Below are 24,847 nucleotides of genomic sequence, written 5' to 3' on the forward strand. Positions count from 1 at the left end.
CGCTCCTGGTCACCTACCTGGCCAACATCGTGCTGTGCATCATGCCCAGTTTTGGTTTCGGACAGCACGTGAGTCACTTTCCAGGGACATGGTGCTTTCTAGACTGGAGGGCAGTTGATCCGCCCGGTGCCTGCTACTCCTTCCTGTACGGAGGCGTGATGCTGTTGCTGATCGCGGTGACAGTCTTGTGTAACTTGGCGGTTTGCAGGTCCCTGGTAGGGATGAACCAGAGGACGGGGATAGTAAGGACGGAGTTGTGTGAGCAGGGAGGATCACGGCGCCGCTTCCCAAGGCTGCCCTCAGTCACCTCAGCGGCGGAGATCCAAATGTTCTGGCTTCTGATCTTGATGACCATCGTTTTCCTGGTCTGCTCAATCCCTTTGGTGGTAAGAACTATACACTTACTCATTTTTTTTGTCTTTTTGGTTTCTTTGTCTTTTTTGTATTCGCGCCTGTTGCGTTCCAAATACTTCGTGTTATTGGTGTCAGTTTATCTGTCATCGTATGTTGTTCAAATGTGTTCATATTTGCGTGTCTTTGGTGGGCTAGGTCCGGATCTTCGTGAACCAGCTTTACGGCCCCGCTGTTATTTCCGCCGGAGGGAAGCCAGACAACAGGAGCGACCTGTTGGCGATCCGCTTTGCCTCATTCAATCCGATCTTGGACCCCTGGGTGTATATTTTGTGCAGAAAGAATCTGCTGCTGAAGGGCTGCGAGAGGCTGAAGAGGACGGTGGCCTGTTTTACGGGCGGCCGGGGAGACAACATGGGCTGGGCAGGAGACCAACACTCCCCTCCATCTTTACACAGCAATGACACCAGTTACGCATCAATACGCACAGCCAGCTACAGGAACGACGTGGAGCACCGTGTGACCATCAAGCACCAGACTTGTGCAGACTTCGCTATGAGGCAGGCGTGGGAGTACGACACAGCCCGTGCTAACTTTCACCCATTCAGCGTGGAGTCGACCGCGATCCTGGCCTGTGAGGAGGATATAACAGCTGGGTCCAAACAGGAGGTGGCAACCATGTCGTCTCCACGCAGTGTAACGACTCCCCTCTCTGCGCACGTGAGAAGAGTGGACATTGTCACCTGCACATTCAGCACACCGAGCTCGAGCCAGTCAGCGAAATGCCTCTGACAGACATGTTATGTCCGCCCACATCACCCGAGAAATGTCTCTGTGTCCTGCAGCTTACAATGCATCTTTGCGAGGAAGCAACACTGTCAGGTGGTAAACTCCACTGTAGTTGGTTTTTTTTGTAACTTCAGATAGTTTGAATCAAACGGAGAGCCTTATCAAACTGAATGAAAAACTTTAGCAACACTTAGAAAAAATGATGACTGGAATTATCCCAACATCTGTACCGGGTCAAAACACAACGTGAATGAACCTGCTGCAGAGGATTCACAATTTAATTCAAACCACATTAAAATGTTAAATAGTTCCTGCTGGAGAGCACAAGAGCTTATTTTGCCAGGGCGTCAAATAGCGACGTTTTGTCACACCCCTTTGGCTAGTTAAGCGCGCGAGGTATCCTTTTGCGCACCAGTTACTTGTACAGACCCACAGTCTGTGGTACAGACCTGCAGTCTGTGGTTCAGACCCGCAGTCTGTGGTACAGTCCTGCAGTCTGTGGTACAGACCCACAGTCTGTGGTACAGACCCGCAGTCTATAGACCTGCAGTCTGTGGTACAGGCCCACAGTCTATGATACAGACCTACAGTGGAGCGTCTGTTGGCCTCTTGTCTATCACATGCTTAAGGTCAGTTTGGTTTTGCTCAGTCAAAAAGTGAACGATTGATATTCAAAACAACAGTTACAACAATGGAGTGCGTTTACTTTTTATATCATGTTTTAAGTGTTGTCTTTAATCTGGAATTGAGTCTGTTTTAAAGATTTGATGTAATAGAGTTGAACCCATGACTCCTGGTTGAAGATCCTGCTGATTTGACCCATCTGTCAATTGTCTATGACATGGATACACGTAGTTTCTATTAGCGTCTAATGCTGAATGTATTTGCTTTACATTTACTTTAAAGCTCGTTGCTTCAAGAAAAGACGCTGAAGGGAGCATCGCTCATTTGATGCAGTCTGTACACAATTTTCAACCAAGCCAAACAGAATATACTTATACCCCAAGGGTAAAAATACTTCCTCTGAAATAATCAGAGTTTGATACACTGTGTGGACATTTGAAATACATGTTTGCGTATAGTGATGTTGTTGTTACACTTATTTTAATACTTTTTGAAACTCTAAATGCTGCTACTTCACTCTGTGCTATTTAAATGTGTTGCAGGAAAAACTGAATGTAGACCTTTGAGACTTACTCAATTTTGTTGTATATTTCATATTTTGAATATAATGTTTCATTACTGTTGCCTTTAAAACGAAAATAAATATGGTGTTGTTGTTGTTCTATAAACTGAGCGACCTGTGGTGTTTTGCTAAATCAAAATAAATAAAAAGCAACAAAGAAAGTAGCACACTGCTGAGTTTGATCTGTTCTAATGGTTTGAATAGAATACATGACATTCTCACTTGAACCGACAGGTGGCAGAAACGTGACACTATTTTCAGTTCAAATTGAGGACAACAGGTTCACATTGGTGTTTACTGTAAAACCAGCAGGTGGCGCTACAACATAAAAAGTCCTGTTAAAACTGAACTTGGAAAAGACAGTGTTGCTGTTCCCTTTTATAGTAAAAGGTCGTTCAGAATATACATTCAGAATACCGTGATGTAAACAGTAAACAGTGATAACAAGACATATATTAAAAAGCTTTATTCCCTTAGAGGATTATGCCATACAAAAATAAAGTACACTTTATGAAACAATAATATTAATGTGACATACTGGAGAAGTGTAACAGAGTGGAACTTCCTCCCCATACTAAGATGAGAAATGAATTGAGGTCCTGTTGTATACATATATAAAAAAAAGTCTTCCCACTCTGGACACTTAGAGTTATGACTTCGCTCAGGAACACTGATAAAGTTATCACTGCAAAATTAAATATCTACTGTCAAACTTGCTTTTTTCAAAGTTAACCAGATATACCACATTGATTCAATGCAGGCTGATTTGTTTCTTTTTTAATGACGAGGATTTCAAGATAAAATAAAAAAGAAATCAATGCCATAGAGAACCTAAGACTTTGGATTAAGATTTTATTTTATAAAATAACTCTAATCATTTCAGAAATGTTTACTGCTTCCAATTTTAGTCTGAGCAGAATCTGTAGTCGGGCTGTATGAGATGCTGGATAAATGTGAAAATCTGCATTAAAAAAAGAGAAATGCACGTACTGCATGTAAGCAGTAACTGTCCACATGAAATCTGAGTCTTCATAATAAATAGATATTTATCCACAATATGGAGTTAATATATAAAAAACAGCTCTCGTATCAAGCTATAATAAATAAATAATTTATCAGAAATAAATATATTTTACTTTGACACAGTAATACATGAAGATGCATGGCATCCATTTGGCTGAGTTCATCTGAACATAGAAACAATGTAATGCCTGTTCTTATGTGATATAAATGATATTGCTTTAGGAGGTTTTGACTTCACTGTGATTAAAAGTGAGCGTCTTATTGGGTGTTTTTCAGTCTTAATTCCAATATAAAAACAGTGTCAGTCCTGGTATTGTGTCTTTTCTTTGTATATTTGAGTTTTAGCCTTGAGGACTTGCCCATTAAAACTCAAACATGTCCATGTATTCAGTCTCTTTAATGTCTGATAACTGGTGTGGAGGTTCCCACAGTAGTTAACAGTTATTCATTTAAAAACATTCTCTCTTTGAGGAAGAAACAATAACTCCAGACTGTGAACCTGATTAGTTCCCTTCAGGCTTTTGATTTTGACCACCATCGTCCAGCAGCATCCAGACCTCCCCATCCTCAAAAGGAAATACACAGAACAAGTTGTCTCATTTACTTCCTTTGCTGTGTTTCTGTAGCAGCGCCCCCCTCTGACCATCCTCACACTGAGCCTCTTGATTCGTCTCTGCACAGGACAAGCGACACCTCTCCTCTTTGTTATTTTTTTCGTCCATTCTTTTAGCCCATGCACATGCAGCTGGCAGCAGATAATGACTGGATGGTCCTCCAGGTGGTTTGAGCGTCCATGAAAGAAACAGGCTCATACCGGTCAGGCCGGCAACAGGGGTGGTTGCTGACCTTACGAGCAGTGCGCCTAGGTAGTGACCCGTTTTCCAGCAGCGCCTTCAGAGCGAGGTCGTAGTTTGTTCTTGAGGACTGACAGGAGCCGACACAGAACTTAAAGAGGACGATCTCGTCAGAGTCAAACCCCAAACCCAGGTCCCGTACCCTCATCTCTCTCTTTTCCACACGACAGTCCCTGCTGCTCTGCTTCGGCTGCCTGTTTTTACCTTTACCCTTTCTGTCTCCTCTTCCTGTCTCTACCGCTTCCTCCTTTTCTTTCTTCTTCCTCTTCTTCTTTTTTTTTGGTGATCCCTTGGGTTGAGGTTCTGAGGGGTCAGAGGAGCGGGGAGAGCGTCCCACCCAGCGACTACTGGGATGGTCATCGACCTCATCTATCACAAAGGGGTCTAAGACAGAGAGGAAAGATTAGGTCGAAGAGTTACAATAAAATTCAGAAAATGATGAGCAATAACATGAGAAATCTCCAGCAAAATCTCAGATTTCACCTCTACCTTTTGACAAAAATGTCACAGTTTAAATCACGTGTAAATATATTGTGACTGAGACACAAAGCAGATTCCCAGACCCTCTTTCCCATCCAATACTGCCTGGTGAAGCTGATGTGCTCTAAATTACACTTTCATAAGAGCTTCAGTACCATAAAGAGAATGCCAAGTGGAGTAAGGGTCACTGTCATCTTCCTGCTCCTCGTCCTCCACCACCTCTGGCAGCGTCACAGGGAACTCGCGCTCCTCCTGACCTCCCAGCAGGCCCACAGCCCGGCGCGAGTCTGATCCCACACCAGCAGAACCGGCTTTCATATGAGCTCCTTCTACTAGAGGCAGCAAAGAGAAGAGCACCCACAGTAGCACCTACAGGAGGCAGATACACAAAGGTTAGCTTTAGTTTTGTTTCACTGACTATCTTGAATGCTAAATCTAAATGCATGACAGAGTGACCAAAGTCTAGGATTTACAGTCCAAGAAGGCAGAGCTGCTACCAAACATGAAAACTAATTAAGACAAGTACTATCACTTCTTTAATAATGTGTGTATCTTTTCAACCAAATGGTAATTTTGCAGCTTTACATATGAAGTATAGTTAATTCCCCTGCATTGAATATTTGGCCACTTGGTGACTTGGGCTCAAGGCGTAAACATTGACATCACACCATAAAGCAGTTAGCAAGCAATTGTCTTTGGCAGGACAGCATTAAAATGTATTTGGAGTTAACTAATGTTTTTTTTTCTAGAAATTGTGAGTCAAGAATTCACTCTTGCTTTGGATCAGTTTTTGGTCTCAGCCAGCTCTTTATCAAATATCATTACTTTAACTTGTTTTATTTGTTTTTAACAAGGCAGTCTGATTTCTCCACACCACACTGTAAAAAGCTAGATCATCAGAACATCTTATTTAACCTGTTCTAGAGGTGTAGCTAGTTGAATTTTTTGACACAAGACTCAAGATTTTTCCTTGTATGTAATCTATGCCAGGCTAAACACCTGCTTCATATTCAGCATACATAGCTCTCTATTCTGACCAAGCAGCAAGAATGCCTCACTCAAATCATCAACACATCCTTTAAGTGGATTTTTTGATGACACTTTTTTTTTCTTAGCCATCTCTTTAAAGGTAAGGTTCACAGATCTGTTCATGATCTGTTACAAAATGAAGATGGCCACCATGAGGAACTGGCTGTTTATTCGTTTGCTCTCATGGTGACCTTATACTATATAACACAACTAATTTGACAAAGAGCATTACAGAATAAAAGCCAGACAAGAAAATTAGATAATACAAATGAAAGCACATAAAACACTCTTGCTCTTCAACACCTCTAACAGCAGTACTTTGTCTTAAGCCTATATCATAAAGTGATCTCACTTACTCTTCTGTAATATTTAAATCAAATAACTCTGCTTTCTTTTCTGCACAGGATCAAGCTTCTTCCATTGGCTAATAGTTCAGCAAAGACAGCCTCAGTGCTGACATAGTTTATGGAAAGCTCATTTCTGAGCCTTGTGGGATATATTACATTAACAATTGAATTTATACACACACATAACTTATCCTCTGGTTTATAGCCTTTAAAGTGGAAATGAAATATGATAAGGCATTAGCTGCAGAGATGGTGATTTCACAAGTTAAAATAGGAGAAATAAAGAAAAGATAGAGATGGGGACAAGATAAAGGGTTGAGGGGAAAAGAAGGAGGGAGAGACATTTTCAGTGTGCTCTTTTGGCAGTATGTCTGTTTCTGACAAACCTTGGCCTTTGCTGACATTACAGAAGCGATCTCGGGTCTATCCTTCCTATGAACTCTCCATCTTGTCCCACCTGGAGAGAAAGAGAAAGAGAGGAATGTAAGAACGAGAACAAGGCCTCACTCTGTCAACTTTCCTCCTCCCAGAACCCCCTTTGAAAAGGCTAACATAAACTAAAGGCGCAACATGCGGGTGATATAATGTCTATACATTCACAATTGTCCATCTACTGTAAAAAAAACAAAAAAACACACACACAAAAAACATAGCTCTGTGGGCCCCTGAGCAAGCCGGCATGTCACATAAATCACGTCCTCAATGCACCAGGACACCGTGTTTGTTGTTGCTTCAGTGTTTGCTGCCAGCTCGTGTCGGCCAGTGTTGGCTTGTCAGTTCATACATCCATGCAAACAGCTCAAGTGTGGAAACAAAAGGCAGCATCTGCGATACACTGGTCAAAGGCATTCTTCAGGGTTATTCCTGTGGCAGAGGAACAAGCAGGGTGAAGAGGCATAGCAAGAGCACTTCGCGGAGGTCCCAGACAAAAACCACAGGAGATGCAGGACAGGTGATAAGAGGTGTTATGGAATCAGATGTTTATATATAGTACGTGCTGGGTGGAGGATACTGCTGGTTGCGATGTGGAGCACCACACAGCCTGAAACATGAGGTCATCAGGTTCTTTTGAGGCGACCCGAGTGTGAATTGCAGCCCAGGTCAGAGAAACACATACTTCAGAAGTATTAGGTGAACTTAGATATTCTGCATCTATCTTGCATCTTTTTCCTCATGAATGTCACATGTGTACATCCTCTGAGCAACATGAACATCTGTTAGACCTATTCATCATCTGACCAACAGCTGAGCTGTCTCAAAGTTTTTTAAAGTGAAATGAGACATTCAAAGATGCAGCAGTGTCGTTCTTTACCATCACTGTGACTGCAGGGAGACACTGTGGAGGCCAGTTCTGTATTTTTGCTTGATAACTAACTTAAGTAATATCAAAATTGTATGAATAGACTTGTGGGGGCTCTTGATCACTGGAAGGAGGACTAAGGCCTTCAGATCAGTTGTCTCTACTCGTTCTTGTGTCAAGGTTAACAACTGTAAGTAATCATGCTTTTCTTTTTTCTCTGTAGCAGCCATGCTCAAAGTTCAGAGAAGCCCAGTCCGTCTTTAAAAGGGACAGTAAACTCAACTTTGGCTTCTTTAAAAAGAACACACACTCTCATCGTTTGTTGTTTGTATAGTACATTAAAACTTCTGTTTAAGGAATAAACGTATCATGCTTGCGTGCTTATCATCTCCTCAATTCAGAAACCATCTCTGACTTTTGATCCAACCTCCCGCCCTCATACCTCTTACTGAATGTAACCACATCTGTCATCTCTAGGATGCTTTGTTTAACCTTGGCACTGAACTAAAGCATAACTGAACGCCCATAGTAACGCACTTGAGTGTGTACTGTTCCTATATTTGAAGATCTCACAGATTAGAGCGCACAATGTTTATTTAGAAGTCAGAAACAATCATAGCAGTTCTGTCTATGCAATGAGAGGGAAGACTGACAAAAGGTGACTGATCGCAATCATGTAATCCTGCATTTTACAGCTGCAGAGAAAGGGTTAAGGGAAAGCAAAGTTACAGACGCTAAGGGGTGGGAGAAGACATAATTCAGCCTAAGAGACAGAGAACACACCACCGCTGCAACATAAAACCAAACTGTGTGGACAGCTCGGCCCTCTGTGTCTCTCCATCTCTGAGCTGATTTAAAACACTGTGAGGCGGCACAGAGGGCTACAGATCCTCAGGAGAGGTGCCACTCTGAGTCCTTAATGCCACAGCTGGGAGTGTTTAGCCACTTTTAGATCAGCAATCTGGGAGTCTACATGGGCCTGTCTGCTGGTTCATTTCATCCCAGCTCTCCGGAGCTGTTTACAGCCCGAGGCCTGCAGCCTTTCTCCAGGATGAAGTGGGTGGGGGAGGCCAGGAGGAAGAGAAGAGCAGGACAGGGGTCCTTGAAGAGCTCCAGACTGACACAAGCCTACTGTGTGTGTGTGTGTGTGTGTGTGTGTGTGTGTGTGTGTGTGTGTGTGTGTGTGTGTGTGTGTGTGTGTGTGTAGGTGTGTTTGTGTTCAGTTTCAGATCCACCAGTGCTTGATCTATGTGCGTGTTTAGAAAGCCGGACATGTGTTTCTTCCTTGTTTTGGCTGATTAAAGTGTTTGGTTTGTCCATCAGGCGGCATGTCTGCTAAATGGAGAGCGGACTTCATGTCACCTTCTATTTGCATTGTTTCCCCTTCTCGCTCATGTTGTTGTTCACAGTTATTTAAGTGGATTAGCTCTCCTGAAACAAGTACAGCCAATAAAACTAGAGTCAGCCACTATCTACAGAGCTTATTCCGCTATTGTAAACTGCTATTCCAAATACGGGTTAAGTGCTTTGAGAGAGTGGATGTGGAGGAGGAAGAGCAAAGTTTAAAAAAGTTCATAGTCGGCCCTATCATACACAGTGAACTGCACTTTCCGACCGAAACAGGGACATTAGAACGTTTTTGTTTTTTTTATCATTATCCTTATTTCAGCCTTCATCTCACAGCCATCTTCAGATATCTTACTTGTAAATAAAGCAAATGTCTAAATTAATAATCAGTAGGGCCCTGTTTATCAGAGTAACAGTAATCGTCTCTGCTATTCACTGGACTTCCCTTGATGTGGTTAAGCTTAAACACATTTAAATGTGAATTCTGAATGTTCCTTTTTTATAACACTAACTCATTCACTTTAAAATAATGTTGAAGTCAAACTGAGAACATATAGTTTTATTATCCCTTTTGAATTGTTAAATCAAACACTTGATATTTTGTAACAGTGGTTATCAGTCATTTTAGCAATACATTCATGTTCTAAAGCATTCAAATTTAGGAACATACAGAAAACAGAAGAAAAAAGCAAACTGCAGTGACTAAACTCTGGCTCGATAAGCTAGCTGGAAAGTTAGCCTCAGTTTCATTTAGTAATTTAAACCCCTTATGATACGCAACTCTACGGAAGCGTACCACTGCAGAGTCAGTATCAGGTTATAACCGATCCTTATTTGGCACCAATACGCGTCTGTGCCCTTCATAACCAAGAACAAAACTCAATAGATGTCAGCAGTTTTAGTAGCTTCCCTCTCTGCTCTCTAGTGGAATCACCACGAGGCGGTTAAGCTTCATTTATAACACTACAGTCTACAACAATGCTGAGGAAGAAATGAGAACATGCTTTCCTTTTGCCCTTAACATTTTCCAAACAAACACTGTTTAAAAATCAGCCTATTGACATAAACTGAGGGATTAGATAGCACGTGAAAATGATAAGAAATGGAAATCAGGGGGACAAAAATTAAAAACTGAATTTACTTAACTCCAGAAATATATATATTTTTTTCACTTTTTCCACTTTTTCCTGCAATAAAAATGTGTTTTCAGCTACCAAATATAAATAGTGGAGTTTTTTATAAACACAACAGAAAAACATGATGAGTTACAATAGTACGTTACATGCTGAAGGCTAACTGGCCAAGCTTAGCAAAGGGAAAGTAATTACACTGTAGTGGACTAATGACTTGGTTGAGCTAAATAACATGATGTATATCATGTAACATTGCTCTATTAAACTCAGAAATTACTTCATCAATAGGCTAAAAGAATACTTAATAAGAAATTAGAACACGTTTTCTTTCTCCAAACATATATATGAGGGCTCAGGCTCAGCCAAAGGACATCACATTTCAGTTTTACAACCCTTGTAACATTTTGTCTCAGAGCATTCAGACTCCGGACGCTCGTTTCTCAGTTTCACTGTGTGGGCTTTCTAGCGGTAGAAAATAAACAATATGCAAATGTATTACTCTCAATGATGTGATTCAGTCTTTCATTGTCACTGGTATTTTCATATTTTTACTAAGAACAAAAGCAGCATTACTGGGTTTCTGATCAGGGGTCTTGGTTCCTACTCTATCCCATTACATCCTCAGACCTGAGCTCTGCCCACAGAGCCTCCATAAACCTCTCAACCTGTAAAAAAAAAAAAAAAAAAAAAAAATCTCAAAGCTCTCCTGTGGTGCCTCCCTCTAAAAGGCCAATCCTCTCTGATAATGACCTCCTATTAGAGACACACTCTGTTCTCTGCTGTGTGCGCACATGCACGTATGTGAAATGTTCTGACCTCCAGCTTTAACCTGTCACTACTGCAGTGCCTGATTGCAGGAGCGAGGAGAAAAACAAGAGTACAGTAAATCACTGCTGGCTCAATAAAAGACACCTGCAGTGTAAGAGGAGACGCAGGAGGGAGACGCAGAACACCAGGAGAGCTGTCTGATCACTACCAGACACTAAGAAATCTGTGGAGGTCCAGCAAAACGTAGCATGATGATATCTGCCATGCTTACATGTGCCCCAAAGCTTTGCATATATGCAGTGTGAAAACTTGTTTTGTTACTTTACCTTGAAGCAATTTGTTGAGTTTCTAGGACTTTTTATTTGGGCTGTATGTAGAAACGTAACATTTATAGACACTGATATGATGACCAGGAATCATGTTTTTGCTTTTTCTCCTGTTGGTCCTGTTTTATAAAGTTTGCTTTGGACATTAAATGTATTTTTTTTCTTCTTGTTAATGGTGCTCTCTACCCTTTTCAGATTAAAATAAATTTCAGTATTTGGCATTTTAGCAACAGCATGCCAGCTGCAAAGTCCAAGGAGAAAAAAAGGAAGAGGGGGAAGAGTGACAGAGAGAAAGAGACAATAGAAATTCATTGATAAAAGTAAGGTGATTTAAAAACAGAATGGATTATGGTCTAGGTGAAAGAAAATGAGAAGAAAAACTAATTAAACGTCTGAATGGGAGAAGTCAAAAAGAAAAGATAAGGTGAACAAGCGAGGGAATGAAAAAAAAGTGAAGAGAGCGCAGAGTGAAGCCCGATCAGTCTGTAATCCCATAATCCCTGGCAGGCAGGCAGGATGTAATTGCTCGTTAGTGCCAGTTTCCACTCTGAGGCCTGTCACTGCTGGAAAACCGCAAAGTGCCGGCGAAATGAGAAACAGATAGCAGGTCCCATGCCTGGGTTCAGATGGGGAGGCCCCCCCCTAACCAAAGCTGCCCCAAAACACACACACATGTGCAGACACTGACACATGCTGTTCCTTGTGTCGCTACTTTTTCTTGTAATCCTTTTATTGCCACAAAAACACACATGATAAAGCCAACGTTCGTTCATTTTGCCCACAGTTTCAGGACACACACACACTCTTGAGAACACACACATACAGGGGCTAGGGTAATCAGAGGTGTGGACACCACACAGCCTGGAGGAGGATGGTGAAGAGAGGAGTGAATCAGTATGACCTCACTCTTCTCTGTGTGTCTCCCACCAGGAGGTTTTATTAACCGGCTGACAACATCTGAGCCTGGAGGTGTCTGAGATTCTTGCAGGCCAGTAAGAGACAGAATATCTAGAGAGAAACATTCAGGGAGGGAAACTCTAGCTGACTGTGTATAACACATTCAGGGCTGAGCTGGGTTCCATTAAAATATCTAAAAACAACCAGGCCAATGCAGAAAACAGACTCTTATTTAGTACAGACATTTATGAATTCTATAGTGACCTTGGTAAACCCTTAACTTTTCTTGGTTTACACTCTTAGGGCAATATTTAGTCTGCCAAAAAAGAAAAAAAAAACCCTCTCCTACAAAAAGACTCTCCTGTCAGCCTCCAGTCTGGCTTTGACAGACACATTTGAAAATGAAAATTAGCTGGAAAACCTCAGTTCATGTTCACACTTGTCTCTGACTTTATTGACTAAATGACTTTGTTTTATGTGAAGAAAAGTTACTTGTAATAACAAAACCACAGCAGACAGTTGTATGAACCTGCTGCTACCTTCGCCGCTTGTTTTATACCCTTCAGGTTGTTGTTTTGGTTTTATCACTATGTCGCTGTTTAAGTTAATTTCACCACTTTTACCAGAAGACCAAAAATAAAAATCCATCAATCTGTACTATATATCACACCAATTCCTAACCAATGCTATCTTAAGTTAAGAGCTTTGCAAAAAGAGCAAGTCTAGTCTGTACTTAAGGTAATGAAGATCATTCCTTAAGCAGACAGAAACCTTTAAAGTGCATTTTAACACTGATGTTCAACTTGTGTAGGAGTAACAGAAGGAGAACGTTTCCTAATTAGAGAATTGCCTGTAGTGTTTCACAGCACAGCCTGGACCCAATCAAAAGAACCTATTAGAGGAAAACATATTGATCGCCTTGTGATAAATCTAAGTGATTAGTGATTTACTCCACTGAACTGCAGCTTTCTTTTCATGCCAAAGAGAGACGCTGCAAAGGAAACGTGTCTAATGGTTGTTCAGTGGGATAAATGAAGCACTTTTGGTGCCGAACAAAGTGTTTGAAGTGTAACATTTCTGGATTAACGCCCTCACACATGCAGGTAAGGGTTGCCAAAGGTGCTGTGGAGAGTTACTGCAGGTCATCAAAGCAGCGAGATCAAGCGGGTCACAGAAGCTCGATAAAATACACGTTTCCATGGGGCGTAAAAATGTCGTCTGTGACCAGCACATTAACCCCGAACTGCAACCCTGATGGCTCTATGATGACAAACAGAAAGAGAAGGAAAGAGCTAATGTTATTACCTCAGCTAGTAAAGACACCTGGGTCTGCTAAAGGATCCACATGCTCACTCAAGCACATGACGCATTATATCTCTTAAACAGATGTATTGTGTAAAGATATGGTTTAAGATAAGGTGACTCCTGGGACACAGGCTGCGATTCCAATCCAGAAGAACAGAGCTCGGACAAAGAGAAGTCCACCTCAGATAGCAGCGATGAAGAACATAATAATGTTTATGAAAATACAGTATGTTGAATAAGACGCTCAGATAGACACGCGGCACACACCCTCAAGCTGGTTTCAGATATGCAAATCAAACCTTTCTTTATGGGTAGACACATTTCTGCTCTGCTACATGCCACACTAATCACTACCTGTTTGATCAATTCAACATAGACGTCAGAGTTGTTTATGCTGATGGTAGGCACTCATTTCCTGTCAGGACCTCATGCCTCCTTCTTGTCATTTGACTTCAGTCTGTCAATAACATTTAGCCAGTTGTTGGTTTTGTGAAAATGTCCCCATCTCCTCAGTGGGGAGGAAACATTATGTAAATCTATCATGTATGCAAAGAAATGAACCTGTAATACAAGCAGGTTATCTGTCGTCATCTTGTTGTGGGGGAAATTAAATCTTAGAAAATGTTTTAACTTAAGCACACTTTAGGTGTAGGCAGTGCCTCTCTTGTTTCTTTACTTTGCTCATCTTTCTCATGGACATGATAAGAAAAACAGTCTCAAGTTATAGCAGATACTAAGACAAAACTGCTCAAATAAAGAAAAGGTTCAATTGGACAAGGAACGCAAGCTGTCAGATTATCAGATAGATTTTGGAAAGAGAAAAACGTCTCTCATACAGGTTTATATATATTAGGATAATCTTGAGATCTGCAATGGCTGACGGCTCCTTATCCACATGTCCTTCTCCAATTTCTATCTCTATCTCTTCCCCTGATTTCCTACTCTATCCACTGTTCTGTTTGTTATAACATACCAGCAGACAATTATCTCCCAACTCTGCAGTTCTATTTGATTCAATTGAGCATTTTAGCATCTTTTATGAAGTTGTTTTGGACCTATAAATTAACTGTTTTGCTTCAATGCTCTCATTAAATACTGATGCTGCGCTGCATCTGCAGGAAGAGTAAACACATTTTTTTTAAAAACCTTTCGACAACAAATATGTCAGAGTTGTGTAAAATAAAATGAAATATATGATAAATAAGAGCAACTGTGAAACCTGTGTTATTGTCTCACTGCAGGTTTTGTTTGTTGTCCTATAAGTCCAATTTTTAAGAAAGTTCTCAACTTTTTATCAACATGAACGATTAATTCAATCTATGAAAAATAATACAAAGTTTAATAAACCAAAATGATCATGTAGGCTGCAACTGAAACACGAAACTTCCTCAGAGATGTTTTTGAGTACAGAAGGAACGTGAAATGAACCTGCGGTAAGATTTTCCACATCAGCTGTAACTTCCGCGATGTACAACAGACTCTATGAGATTAAGAGTGCAGGGTCACTGGAAAGTTTAGCCGATGTTCAGTTAGCACCAATTAGCCGCACAGAAACTCACAATGCAACAGACGTATAGTGTCTTGTGACCCATTCAGATGAATTAAAGGGGACAACATCTTCCTCCTTGCAGGAAGCGTTTTCCCATGAGCTCTAAGATGAGGACAGCTTCCTGATGCGACACATCTGTGTGTCCTCACCGTCTCACTCCTCTTCACTCTGTCTCTCGCTGAGGCAGTTTTCCCCGTGTCCCTGACCCTAATAACCCAAATTCCTGCCTGATTAAGTTGGTTTTAAAAGGAAGCCACACAGAGAGCGGTTGGGTGAGCCTCACCTTAAATGGGAACACATTTTAGCAGCATTGGAGCGATGATCAGAGGGTAGGGTTTCACTTTCCGGTGTTTGTGAGGACGGTGGTGCTTAAAAGGCCGCAGAGAGGACAGACGGAAAAATTGGAGATGAAGAAGATTTGTAACATAGAAATGTACTACTCCACAACTCTCAGTTTTGCTCTTCTTGTTTCCGCCTGTTTCCTCTCAAACAGACCTGAAAAGCTGATCTTTTTCATCATTAAGGAGATTTCCATGCACATATGGACACAAAACCCCTCACCTTAAAAAAAGAAAAATCCACACTCACCCGCAGAAATCCCCTCTCCCACCATCAACCCACCCTGCGACCTTTCCTTGCTCCCAACCCATGTTGTTATTTCTCCAAATTAAGCCCACACCGAGCCCGAGAATAGCACTCAGAAAAGTGGCCATCTGTGACACGCACACACACACACATTGGTCATTATGAGTGTGTCTTGTGGGTGAACCAGCTCTCTCCAAAGTGTTTCCGTGTCGCCCGCTCGTGCCCCAGACAGACTGGGTTTAATGACCTGGCCTGATAGTTCAAAGCAGCCCCTCAGACGCTGTGATTAATGAATCTGACCCGCTAATTTCAGAAGAATACAGCTTATTGTATCAAAAAGCTGCTCTCACAGACACAAACATAGTGCAGGGCTACTTAACATTCTTCTGTATTTCGAGAAGAAGTTGTTTTAAGGAGGGAGATTTGACGATTTGACGATAAGGACAGGAGTTTGCTTTATGTTTCATCAGCGGCTTCAAAGTATCAACTGTGCCTTTGTTCTAAATGATTTAAGCTGTTTGAACTCGAAGAAGTCAAAGTACTCCACAACAGCAAAACAATTCAACATCAGAGGCAGAAATAATTCCCCAAGTGTGCTTACACAAAATTGTGCCGCGCTATAAAAGCCTGGTTGCAGAAAACAGAAGTAGCATGGGAAGCATTTGTCTGAAGGAATACATCTAACAAATTGAAATTCCTTTTTGTCAGATCATGCCTCCTTCAATTTGCCCTGAAGGAATCACGGTGGTTCTCTGTGTACTCTAAGCACTTCCAGATTGGAGTTGCCCTGTGGCACTTTCAGGTTGCATAATCAATCTCTCTCTCTCTCTCTCTCTCTCTCTCTCTCTCTCTGCAGTCTCTTCATTAGTGAGCGGACAGAACAACCAGAGTAACGTTACACACCGAGGCCGGGCAGAGCCGAGGACAAGGCTCACTGCGCGGCGCTCACATCCATCTTTAACTGACAGATTCCCACCAACCTGAAAAGGCCGTGTCCTGCTTTACTGGTCCCTCATTTGATGACACTTTTAATCTGCCTTTTAACCTTCTGGCAACTTAGAATTTGTTACTTTTAACCCCCCCCCCCCCCCCCATCCCCATCAAGTTCATTTATTAACCCCACCATTGCATTTGTGTTAAGAGTCTTGGATACAAATAGGGGCGGGGGCTCCAATGAAATAAGGTTGGGAACCTTGGATTATGATGTAAAACATCAGTGTGTCCTGGAATGCAAATTTAAAAACCAAAGTGTTGTTTGAAGTAATTCTTTAAAATCTTTGTAATTGTAGCAGTAAAGGTTTCTCAACACGCTCAGTATTATAGGTTTTTGGTCAATATTTACGTTATATGACTCAATATAAGACACTGCTAGAAGATTTAAGATGAGACAGGTATGAACAACCGTTAAGCATTGTGAGCCAAAAAAAAAACCCATCACAACGACCAAACTCAGCTGAAAAGACTCAGCACCAAACAACACATCAACACCTTGCCTTGTCTAATCCAGGAATTGTAGTGATTTAGGATTAATTTGGTAAATTTTTCAAATACATTCCCATGGATGAGATGGTTTTTTTCCCTAAAATTGATGAAAATGAAAAAGATGCAATCTTGCAAGTAACATTTCGGTTTAATAAGGATTTTCACCCTCAACATATTTCACAGTCTCAAAAGTAATATTTGAAGTATTAAGTTCTATAATTGAATGCCAGGTAATTTTGGGTGACACCTGGGTGAGAAGGCAAACAAACAGTGAATGGGGCCGTTTACAGCAGCATCGTCTCCAGCTAGATGTATGAGACAACTTGTACGAATATGAGTGTAATAATAAAATCAGTCACTTTTCAATGACAGGTTCAAACTGGCCTTCACCGAGGTTGATGACACAGAACAGAATGAGAAGAAGAAAGAGTTAAACCCATAACATCAACAAACAGCATGCTAGCTCTCGTAAAGCCACATGCCAGTTCAAACAAACCAGACCACACATCAGCAGTCTGCTGCTAAAGAGAACACGCCCGCCTGCTGTACCTGACCCTTAACAGAGCCGCTGACCCTGTGACCTTCGACCGGAGGAAGTGAAAGCTGTGGCAGCGTGACGGGGTAGTGTGAGATGCCTGGAGCAGAGGTAATACTCTCATGTTCAAACCTGAGAACAAACTGGTGATTTTAGACAACACGGGTAAAGAACAACAAGGTTGTTTCACGACATGTTTTAACACTCTTCAAAGGCATTCGGTGGGGGAAGTCTGCTGGGGATGTGTGGCATGTCTCAGGTGAATTCAAAGCTCGCTCACACACAGACTCATCAAGTACATCAGCTTTGAAAGGACCAGAAAAGAGGCCTGTTTTATCATCGCATGCACATGACGGAGTGAGTCAGTGGGCCACTGAGTCAGAGTGCAAGAATGAAAGTTCATCCACTCATAAGGGTGACGCATGAAGTTATTTGCTTTTTACATTTTCTAATGGATAGAGCCTGACAAACTGTTGTGGGGTGGAAAGTACCACAAATGTAAACCTTAAACCATGCCGGAGAAGTGTGTTAAATTAAAAATAGGAATGTCCTTTACAACACGTCAAAACACCTTAAAGTCAATCAATCAATCATTTTTTATTTATATAGCACCAAATCACAAGACAACGTATCTAAGGACACTTTGTAATACTATATTAAGAAACCCATTAATAATCCTCCAATGAGAGAGCCCTTAGCGTGCTAATGAGAAACCTTCCTTTGAACAGGCAGAGACCTCGAGCAGAACCAGACTCATAGAAGACTCATGAAAAACCTCATCTACCTCTGGTCCCCACAGAGATGCTAGAGAAGAGGGAAATGGATGCAGCTGTGTGTGTGTGTGTGTTTGTGTGTGTTTGTGTGTGTGTGTGTGTCTGTCCGTCCGTGTGTCCCTCACTTTGAAATTTAGATTAGCAGCCCACCACCACTGGAGAGGGTCACACTGGAAGACTTCCTGACCGCCACTGCTTCCTCCTCATCCATAAGAACACACACACACATCATATCCCTGTCACTTTGATTTATAATTTCCCAACATTCACAGTCGCCTTCTAGCACCTTGTAAAGACTTCACACAATAAATCAGAAAACTTCACTTCATAAAGTCACAAAGAACAAACACCTCCTCCTAGACAGGGTTTCACCAACACCCCCAATAAACACTAAATTAAGTCCCAAACTGGATCCAGGTCATGATGACCCCCAGCAGTCAGTGGAACCTTAAACAGCTGGCAGGTGCGTGCGAGGAGGTTTGGAGCTCAGAAAAGAGCCTCTGATGTGAAAAGAAATCAAACATCAAACAGCTTTTTCAGTGTTGGCACAGCAAACATAAAGACAAGAGGCCAGGTCTGCGTACACACTACAGCAACATCATCACGCATTACAAGAACATTCAGATAGTCATCTAAATGACTTGGATATTGCGTTGATAATTTCATATTTAAAAAGACATTTTTGTATAATCTTACCGGCTATCCTGTGCGCAGTCTGCTCCAAGTGCGCACGGGAGAGGACCAGTGAGTCGCTTCTTTCTCGCCCGGGGCAGCTCATGTTTTGGACTATCCATACGCAGCGATGTGACATGTTTTACAGCTCACTGTAAGGGCTTGTAAGTGTTCAGAGAAAACTGTCTCCACTGAGGCTGAAGCAAACATGAAGAATCCATCTAATGCGACTCTGCCTCAACGGGAAAGGCGCCTCCTCCTCCTCCTCGTTTTTTACGCGGCCAAAAACCCTTTTTTAACTCTGGCCGGTATCCTGTCAGAGTCTCAGCACCTTGGATAACAACACAGATAGGGACAATGAATACAGACCGTTAAACTGCGAGCTCAAGTCATTGTACAAAACAGATCCAAAGATTCAGAACTACCTTTAAAGTTTGAGTGAACTCCTTCCCCATTTCAGAACTTTTTTTTTTTTTTTTTAAACAAATTAAGTCTTTGTCATTTTGTTCATCTAACACATACTGGCTTGTAAAAAAACATGAAATAACTAACTCATCTGGGGGGGAAAATGACGATATCTCAAACCTAAGTCAAGATTTTAAGGGAATGTGTATTTTAAGAAAGAATACGAGACCAAACGAGCTGCTTAATTGAGACTTTTGCAGACAGAACGCTTTCCAGGTTAGGAATAAAACTTTACAGCTGAATGGCGCATGCAGCCTAAAGCCATGGGCATATAAAACCTAATTAGGCAGAAGTTTGTCTGCGGTGACATAAACACTCCAACACGGTGGACGAGACGGACGGACACACAAAACACTCGAGAGAGTAAAAATAATGTTTGTCCTCAATTTGCTACTCGTGCCGTCTCTCTGCTGACTCACATCCTAACAGCGTTTGATGAAATGAAGCCAGTTTTTCAGGCATGACTCCCCTTTGCTTACCTCCAATAACCTGTTCAGTCTTGCCTCCAAACAGCTTGGATAGTTAATGAGTAAATAACTCCGCGGGAAATTTCTCACAACATGTTCCGAGTCTCCCTAAATTGAAGTCAAAGTCGGAACAGAATCTCAACGTCCATGGAGAGACTCTGCGCAGTCCATCATTTAAGGACGAAATCACAGGGTACCCTTGTTTTCGTCTTCTTTTACTTGTCAGCTTGTCTTAACGCGAATTTGAACGTCATGTTCAGTCTTAAAGTACGCTGCTTTGTCGTTCAAATTCTTGCTGTAAGTAAATAGTCCATGCGTCCTGCCTTTACGCAGCTGTAATCCGCGTCTCCAACAAGCCCCTCTCTCTTTGAGAGACTTTTACTTTGGACTCAGGTATCCAGTTATCAGAGACTGTGCCGCTCTGGTGTCTTCTCAGGAGTCTACTACACAGCTACTAAACAATGTCTACAATGCCCCGCAGGACTGGAGGCTATGCGTAAAACAGCGCGCCGCTCCGCCTGTCAGGCACTGTGTGAAACCGGAGCGCCGCTGTACAAAGTGCTGAGATTTTTCCTCCCCATCTACATAGCTCAGATGTCTTTTTGTTCGTGCGCTAAGAGGAGGGAGGGAGGGAGGGATAGCTAGATTGTCACTCCAGACTGTCATGGAGCGTTTCTGAAGTGCTCCAGTGGAAGAGTCCATCCAGTGACACATCTGCCCTTCACTGTTTACTCTGGCACACTCATAAATGTTGAAGGGTGCATGGACGGATTATGAGACATGAGCCATGGGCTCAGACATTTAAAAGGCCACTAACCCACCTATAAAGGAGCTGTACACCCTGATTGAAAGAGACACAACGAAACAACAGAAGGCCAGGCTATCTATTAGTAACCTTTTGTGTCACTTCAGAGTCTCATCTGTTTCTCTTTTCACACAATTGGTATCTCTTTGCAGTTGATATGTCATTGAAGTCCGTGTGCATCTTTATAGCTCTTCTTCAGAGTCAATTTGTTATGCGTATTCAATTTGTGTTTCTTTACAGTTATTTGTGCCTCTGTGTGGTCAATTTCCTTCTCAGCTTTCTTCTTCATTTGCATCACTTTGTGTTCATTTTGCTTCTTTGTAGGCTTTTCTGTCTCTTTTTTTTGTTTCAGTTTCTTTTTTGTTGTTTCTATTTATTTGTTTTCTCAATTATTTCTCTAAAGTATTGTTTCTTTTTCTGTATTTGAATAATTCTTTGTAGAGACTTTTAGCATCTTGGTGTTTTTGAGTAAGAGGTTTAGTTTCTCTTCTGGAAAGGTTGAAGTCTCTTTGTAGTTTGATTGACCTTCTGCCAAAAAATGCTAACAGCCACTTCATACAAAGACTGTTGGCCATGATATCCCTGCACATTTAGACACCGACCTGTGTATAACAGGCCCGTCAAGAACTTTCTCCATGTGTGCACAATTGATAGTGTGCACCTGTAGGCTTCACTCTGTACACAGACTCATGCTTGTTTATCACTCCCCCTCTTGTGTCTGTCAGTCCTGCTCTGGCCTCTTTTACCTCACTGTGTCACCTGCTGTCACACTTGAAGAAAAAGCAAAGAGAGTCTTGTAAGTGACCGAGCCCGGACTCCTCTGACAAACCACAGACCACTTTTCAGCGCATGCACCACAAACCACACACCCTCCAAGAGTGGAGCTCCAAGCCCCTTTCCACCCTCTACCCCTCAAGTTTGTGTTGTTCTGTAATGCCACCTTGCTCCATCCACCCACCGTGCGACACATGGAAAGGCCCTCCAGCTGAGGCACTCCCTGCAGGGCAAACACTGAGGCCCGCTGAGCACAAAGGCTGGGTAAACAGCTCCTCAGCTCTCCTCTCTGGGCCCACTCTCAGTAAAGAGGAATAGACAAATGCAGGGAGGATCCCTGGTCGCTGCCACGGCGCTATTTATAGGAGCAACAAACATGGCAACAATGCACACAGCTGAGGTGCATGACATGAAGGAATGTACCGTCAGATGATAAGATAATAAATCTAGTATTTGTAACCTGTGTTTCTGAATTTTCTCCTCCTGATATTACCCTAAACAATCCTATGTCAAAAAAACACATCAAACTAATCCATAATGCTGACCCTCCTATTGAAAAATTAAGTAAATAACATGCAGTGAAAAAAATCCCCTCAAGACAATTTGTGTACAAACTAAATCAGAGGTCAGGTGGTGTGGTTTCATCAGAGGGCACCACAATGCAAACAGATCCTCACATTTAAAATGTGTCTACACCATCCATCACTGTAAGCTATGGTGATGAACTTGTTCTGCATTGTGAGAAGGATTTGCAGCATTACACTGTTTGCACACCCACAGTTAAACCCCATGCAAGCACAACATGCATGCATCTTTAGCACACACACATACACACAAGGCTGCACATGAATCTCTGGCAAGCTGCAGGAACATGAGGGCTGTTGTGGAATTTTCTTTGTAAGATTATAAAAACTGAATTTATGAGAGGATTTTTTGAGAAGTTATGAGACTGTGAGAATTTAATCACTTGTTTGTTTCCAGTGAAAGCCAACTGTCCTTTCTCCAGACAGTGCAGGTGCACACGAGGAGGCTCAGCCTGTTTTCATGGAAACATGGTGCTGTCTGAGCTTTTGGAGCAGCTGACTCCATCCCAGTTCAGGACCTATTGGGGGGGGGGGGGGGGGATGGTCTGAAATGTGGGTGGTGATACTAAAGGGAAAAAGCTGAGACAGACAGGAGATATGAGATTGGATTTTCCAGATGTGAAAAAGTGTTTAAGTATGAGATTAAATTTCCGTCAAGGTTTCTCTGGTTTCTTCTGGATGAGCAGGTCGCTGATGTCACCACTTGCTTCCTCTCCATCCAAAAGGTGCCTTTCTTTTCTTGGGCGGGTTCCAGCTTTAAACGTTTGTTTTCACTTTTCAGGAGTGAACTCCCCTCATCCAGCACACTGTCCAAAGCCCCCAGGCCGAATCTGTTAAACAAATCTGTGGGACAAAGTCAGACTTCAGCTGGAGAGTGAAACGGTGAAGTCCATAACAACATGTTTCCACATTAGCTCCAACCAATGAATACAACATCAATAAATCTACAGTCATTTACATTTCATCAGAGCGTTTCGTTCCTGCAGGCGTCCTCCAGATTTGTTGTATCACTGTTCATATAAACAAATCATAAAGCAAAGCTTCAGCATGTGGCTGATTAGAGGCTTTATTATGTGGATGGATGAAGGTTGAACAGAGTGTGAAGCTTCAACAGTGTGAACTGCCGAAACTTCAGTGTGTCCTTCTGGCCTTGTGCTTATCTGAAGGGAGAGCAGCTAAAACGGTAAGTTATGCAATGAAAAACGTATCAGTGATTACTTTGATCATCAATTAAGTATTATTTCTGGTCAATTTAAAAAGCACAACTGAGGTGCTCTGAGCTAAATGCTTATTTGAGTGTGCTTACATGCTCACACATGCAGTGGTTTCATGTTGAAATGTAATATTACAACAACTTTTATGTCCTTAATATTGGTTTAAAGAGGTCATATTATGCCCTTTTTGGGGTTCGTATATTTAATCTATGTACCTACTAAAGTATGTTCACAGCTAAAGTTCGAAAAAAGTGTCTGTTTTCATGTACTGCCGCTCCATGCACCTGCTTGGTTCTGACTCTCTTTAAGGCTCTGAAGTGCCCACGTTCAGAGTCCCCACTGTGCCAAGTCTGATCTGATTGGTCTCGGAAATGTCACGCCCCCTTTTACCATATTAGGAATGCAGCCACTTTGGCTCCAACGGGAGCAAAAACATTAGCACTTTAGCACTACTGTGCTACCGCAGGCTATGGCATATTGTGGGCGTGCTACAGAAGTTAATGGGCTGCTGGGCTTGCCACAACGAGCCAATGGGCTTAGATCAGTGATCTCACACTGACAAGACGTCACACTGGCAACATTTTTTCGAGGGGGGCTAGAACCGAGCGTTACATGCAGCTAATGCTACAGCTTTAGCCGCATTTAAGCGGACTTTGAATTTTTGCACATAAATGTGTCTAAACATGCACAGGACACTTGGAAAACACACTAAAGAGCCTATAAAACCAGAAAAAGCATAATATGACCCCTTTCATGTGTTAGCATTCTAACATTAGGTAAAGAAGACACCAGAGTTGATGTGTAGCAGTACAGTGTTCACTATGTTTATCATTCTAATGTGCGAGCATGCTACTATTACCTTGCAGAGAAAGTACAGTGTTGATTCAGAATAACACATTTTGATCATTGCATGTCACTAACAATTTAACATTGAAATGTTCCTTTGAATAAATGTGTGAAACCTGTGCCCTGCTTTGTAGGCCTATTTAATAAAAACAAAAAAGGAGGAAAATGACTAAGGTTTGCTGCATACCACGCAGACACGTTTACTGTGTTAGTCATATTACTTGAATGTTATAGCATGCTAACATAGTGACACTACTAGAACAGAAGATGCGTGGCAAAAACCAAACATTGCTGGTTCCATTTTCACCAGTAGGATGATTTCCATCTTTTTATTGTTAAACATAATTCTGGATTAAATATGTTTGCTTGAGAGCCAAATTCCATTTTTCCTTCAATGTCATGACTTGGTAAACTGGATCAGCTGAAGAAGGTCATTTGATGCAACTTCAGCTCTAAAACACTCCAATATAGACCTAGTCATGATAGGCCATCAAACCAACTTTAAGGACAAAGACTTAATTCAAAGCAACATGAAGAAGTCAGTTGAAGTATTGGGAACTTTTTTCAGGTAGGTCTTTAATCATCTTTTGACATTTTTTTACTCAAAATAATGATTTTTTTTTTTTATAGGGAATACCTGACTGATATATATTATAATGAATTTCATAGTGGCAACTATGAATATTGTTGGCAGCTGGTAAAAAGTAAAGACGGCATGAGTGTTTCACTATTGAGGACCATACCTCAACAGTATGCAATTTGACATCTATTTATTAATTATATCTAAAAAATGATTCTGAATTAGGGGATGTTATAAGTCTTGCTGTCATCGATTTAGAGAAGCTAAGACCCTTTGGGACCCTTCAGATAGGAGAAAAGAAATAGCGAGAAAGGTTGGAGGGGAGTGGTGCAGAATGTAAGAATCAAAGAGGGGGAGAGGGTTAGGTTTGAATTTATTGCA

General features: G+C 41.7%; 2 protein-coding genes across 3 annotated transcripts in view; one reads left to right on the forward strand and one right to left on the reverse strand.

Moving 5' to 3' along the window:
* Positions 1–2,681, forward strand: part of ptger4c (prostaglandin E receptor 4 (subtype EP4) c) — a 3,571-nt gene extending 890 nt beyond the window's left edge. The window contains exons 1-2 of the mRNA XM_020661409.3: positions 1–386; positions 550–2,681. The exon at positions 1–386 is cut by the window's left edge and continues 890 nt beyond it. Coding sequence (XP_020517065.1) covers positions 1–386; positions 550–1,143 — 980 coding nt within the window. The 3' untranslated portion in view covers positions 1,144–2,681. The remainder of the gene's footprint in view (positions 387–549) is intronic.
* A 96-nt stretch (positions 2,682–2,777) lies between these two features.
* Positions 2,778–21,630, reverse strand: LOC110006231 (glial cell line-derived neurotrophic factor). 2 transcript variants are annotated; one of them, XM_065953888.1, is made up of 5 exons: positions 19,676–21,630; positions 18,756–19,062; positions 6,446–6,516; positions 4,839–5,052; positions 2,778–4,587 (listed from the first exon to the last, which is right to left on the reverse strand). In XM_065953888.1, exons 2-5 carry the CDS (start codon positions 18,868–18,870, stop codon positions 4,076–4,078), a joined length of 912 nt encoding a protein of 303 aa, XP_065809960.1. In that variant the 5' UTR covers positions 18,871–19,062; positions 19,676–21,630; the 3' UTR covers positions 2,778–4,075. The 2 variants fall into 2 exon arrangements, with proteins under 2 accessions (XP_065809960.1, XP_065809961.1); XM_065953889.1 differs by lacking the exon at positions 19,676–21,630 and having other exon boundaries at positions 18,756–19,632.
* Between the last annotated feature and the right edge of the window lie 3,217 nt (positions 21,631–24,847).

Source organism: Labrus bergylta, chromosome 4 (genome assembly GCF_963930695.1).
Source record: "Labrus bergylta chromosome 4, fLabBer1.1, whole genome shotgun sequence".
In the NCBI taxonomy this organism is placed as follows: Eukaryota; Metazoa; Chordata; class Actinopteri; order Labriformes; family Labridae; genus Labrus; species Labrus bergylta.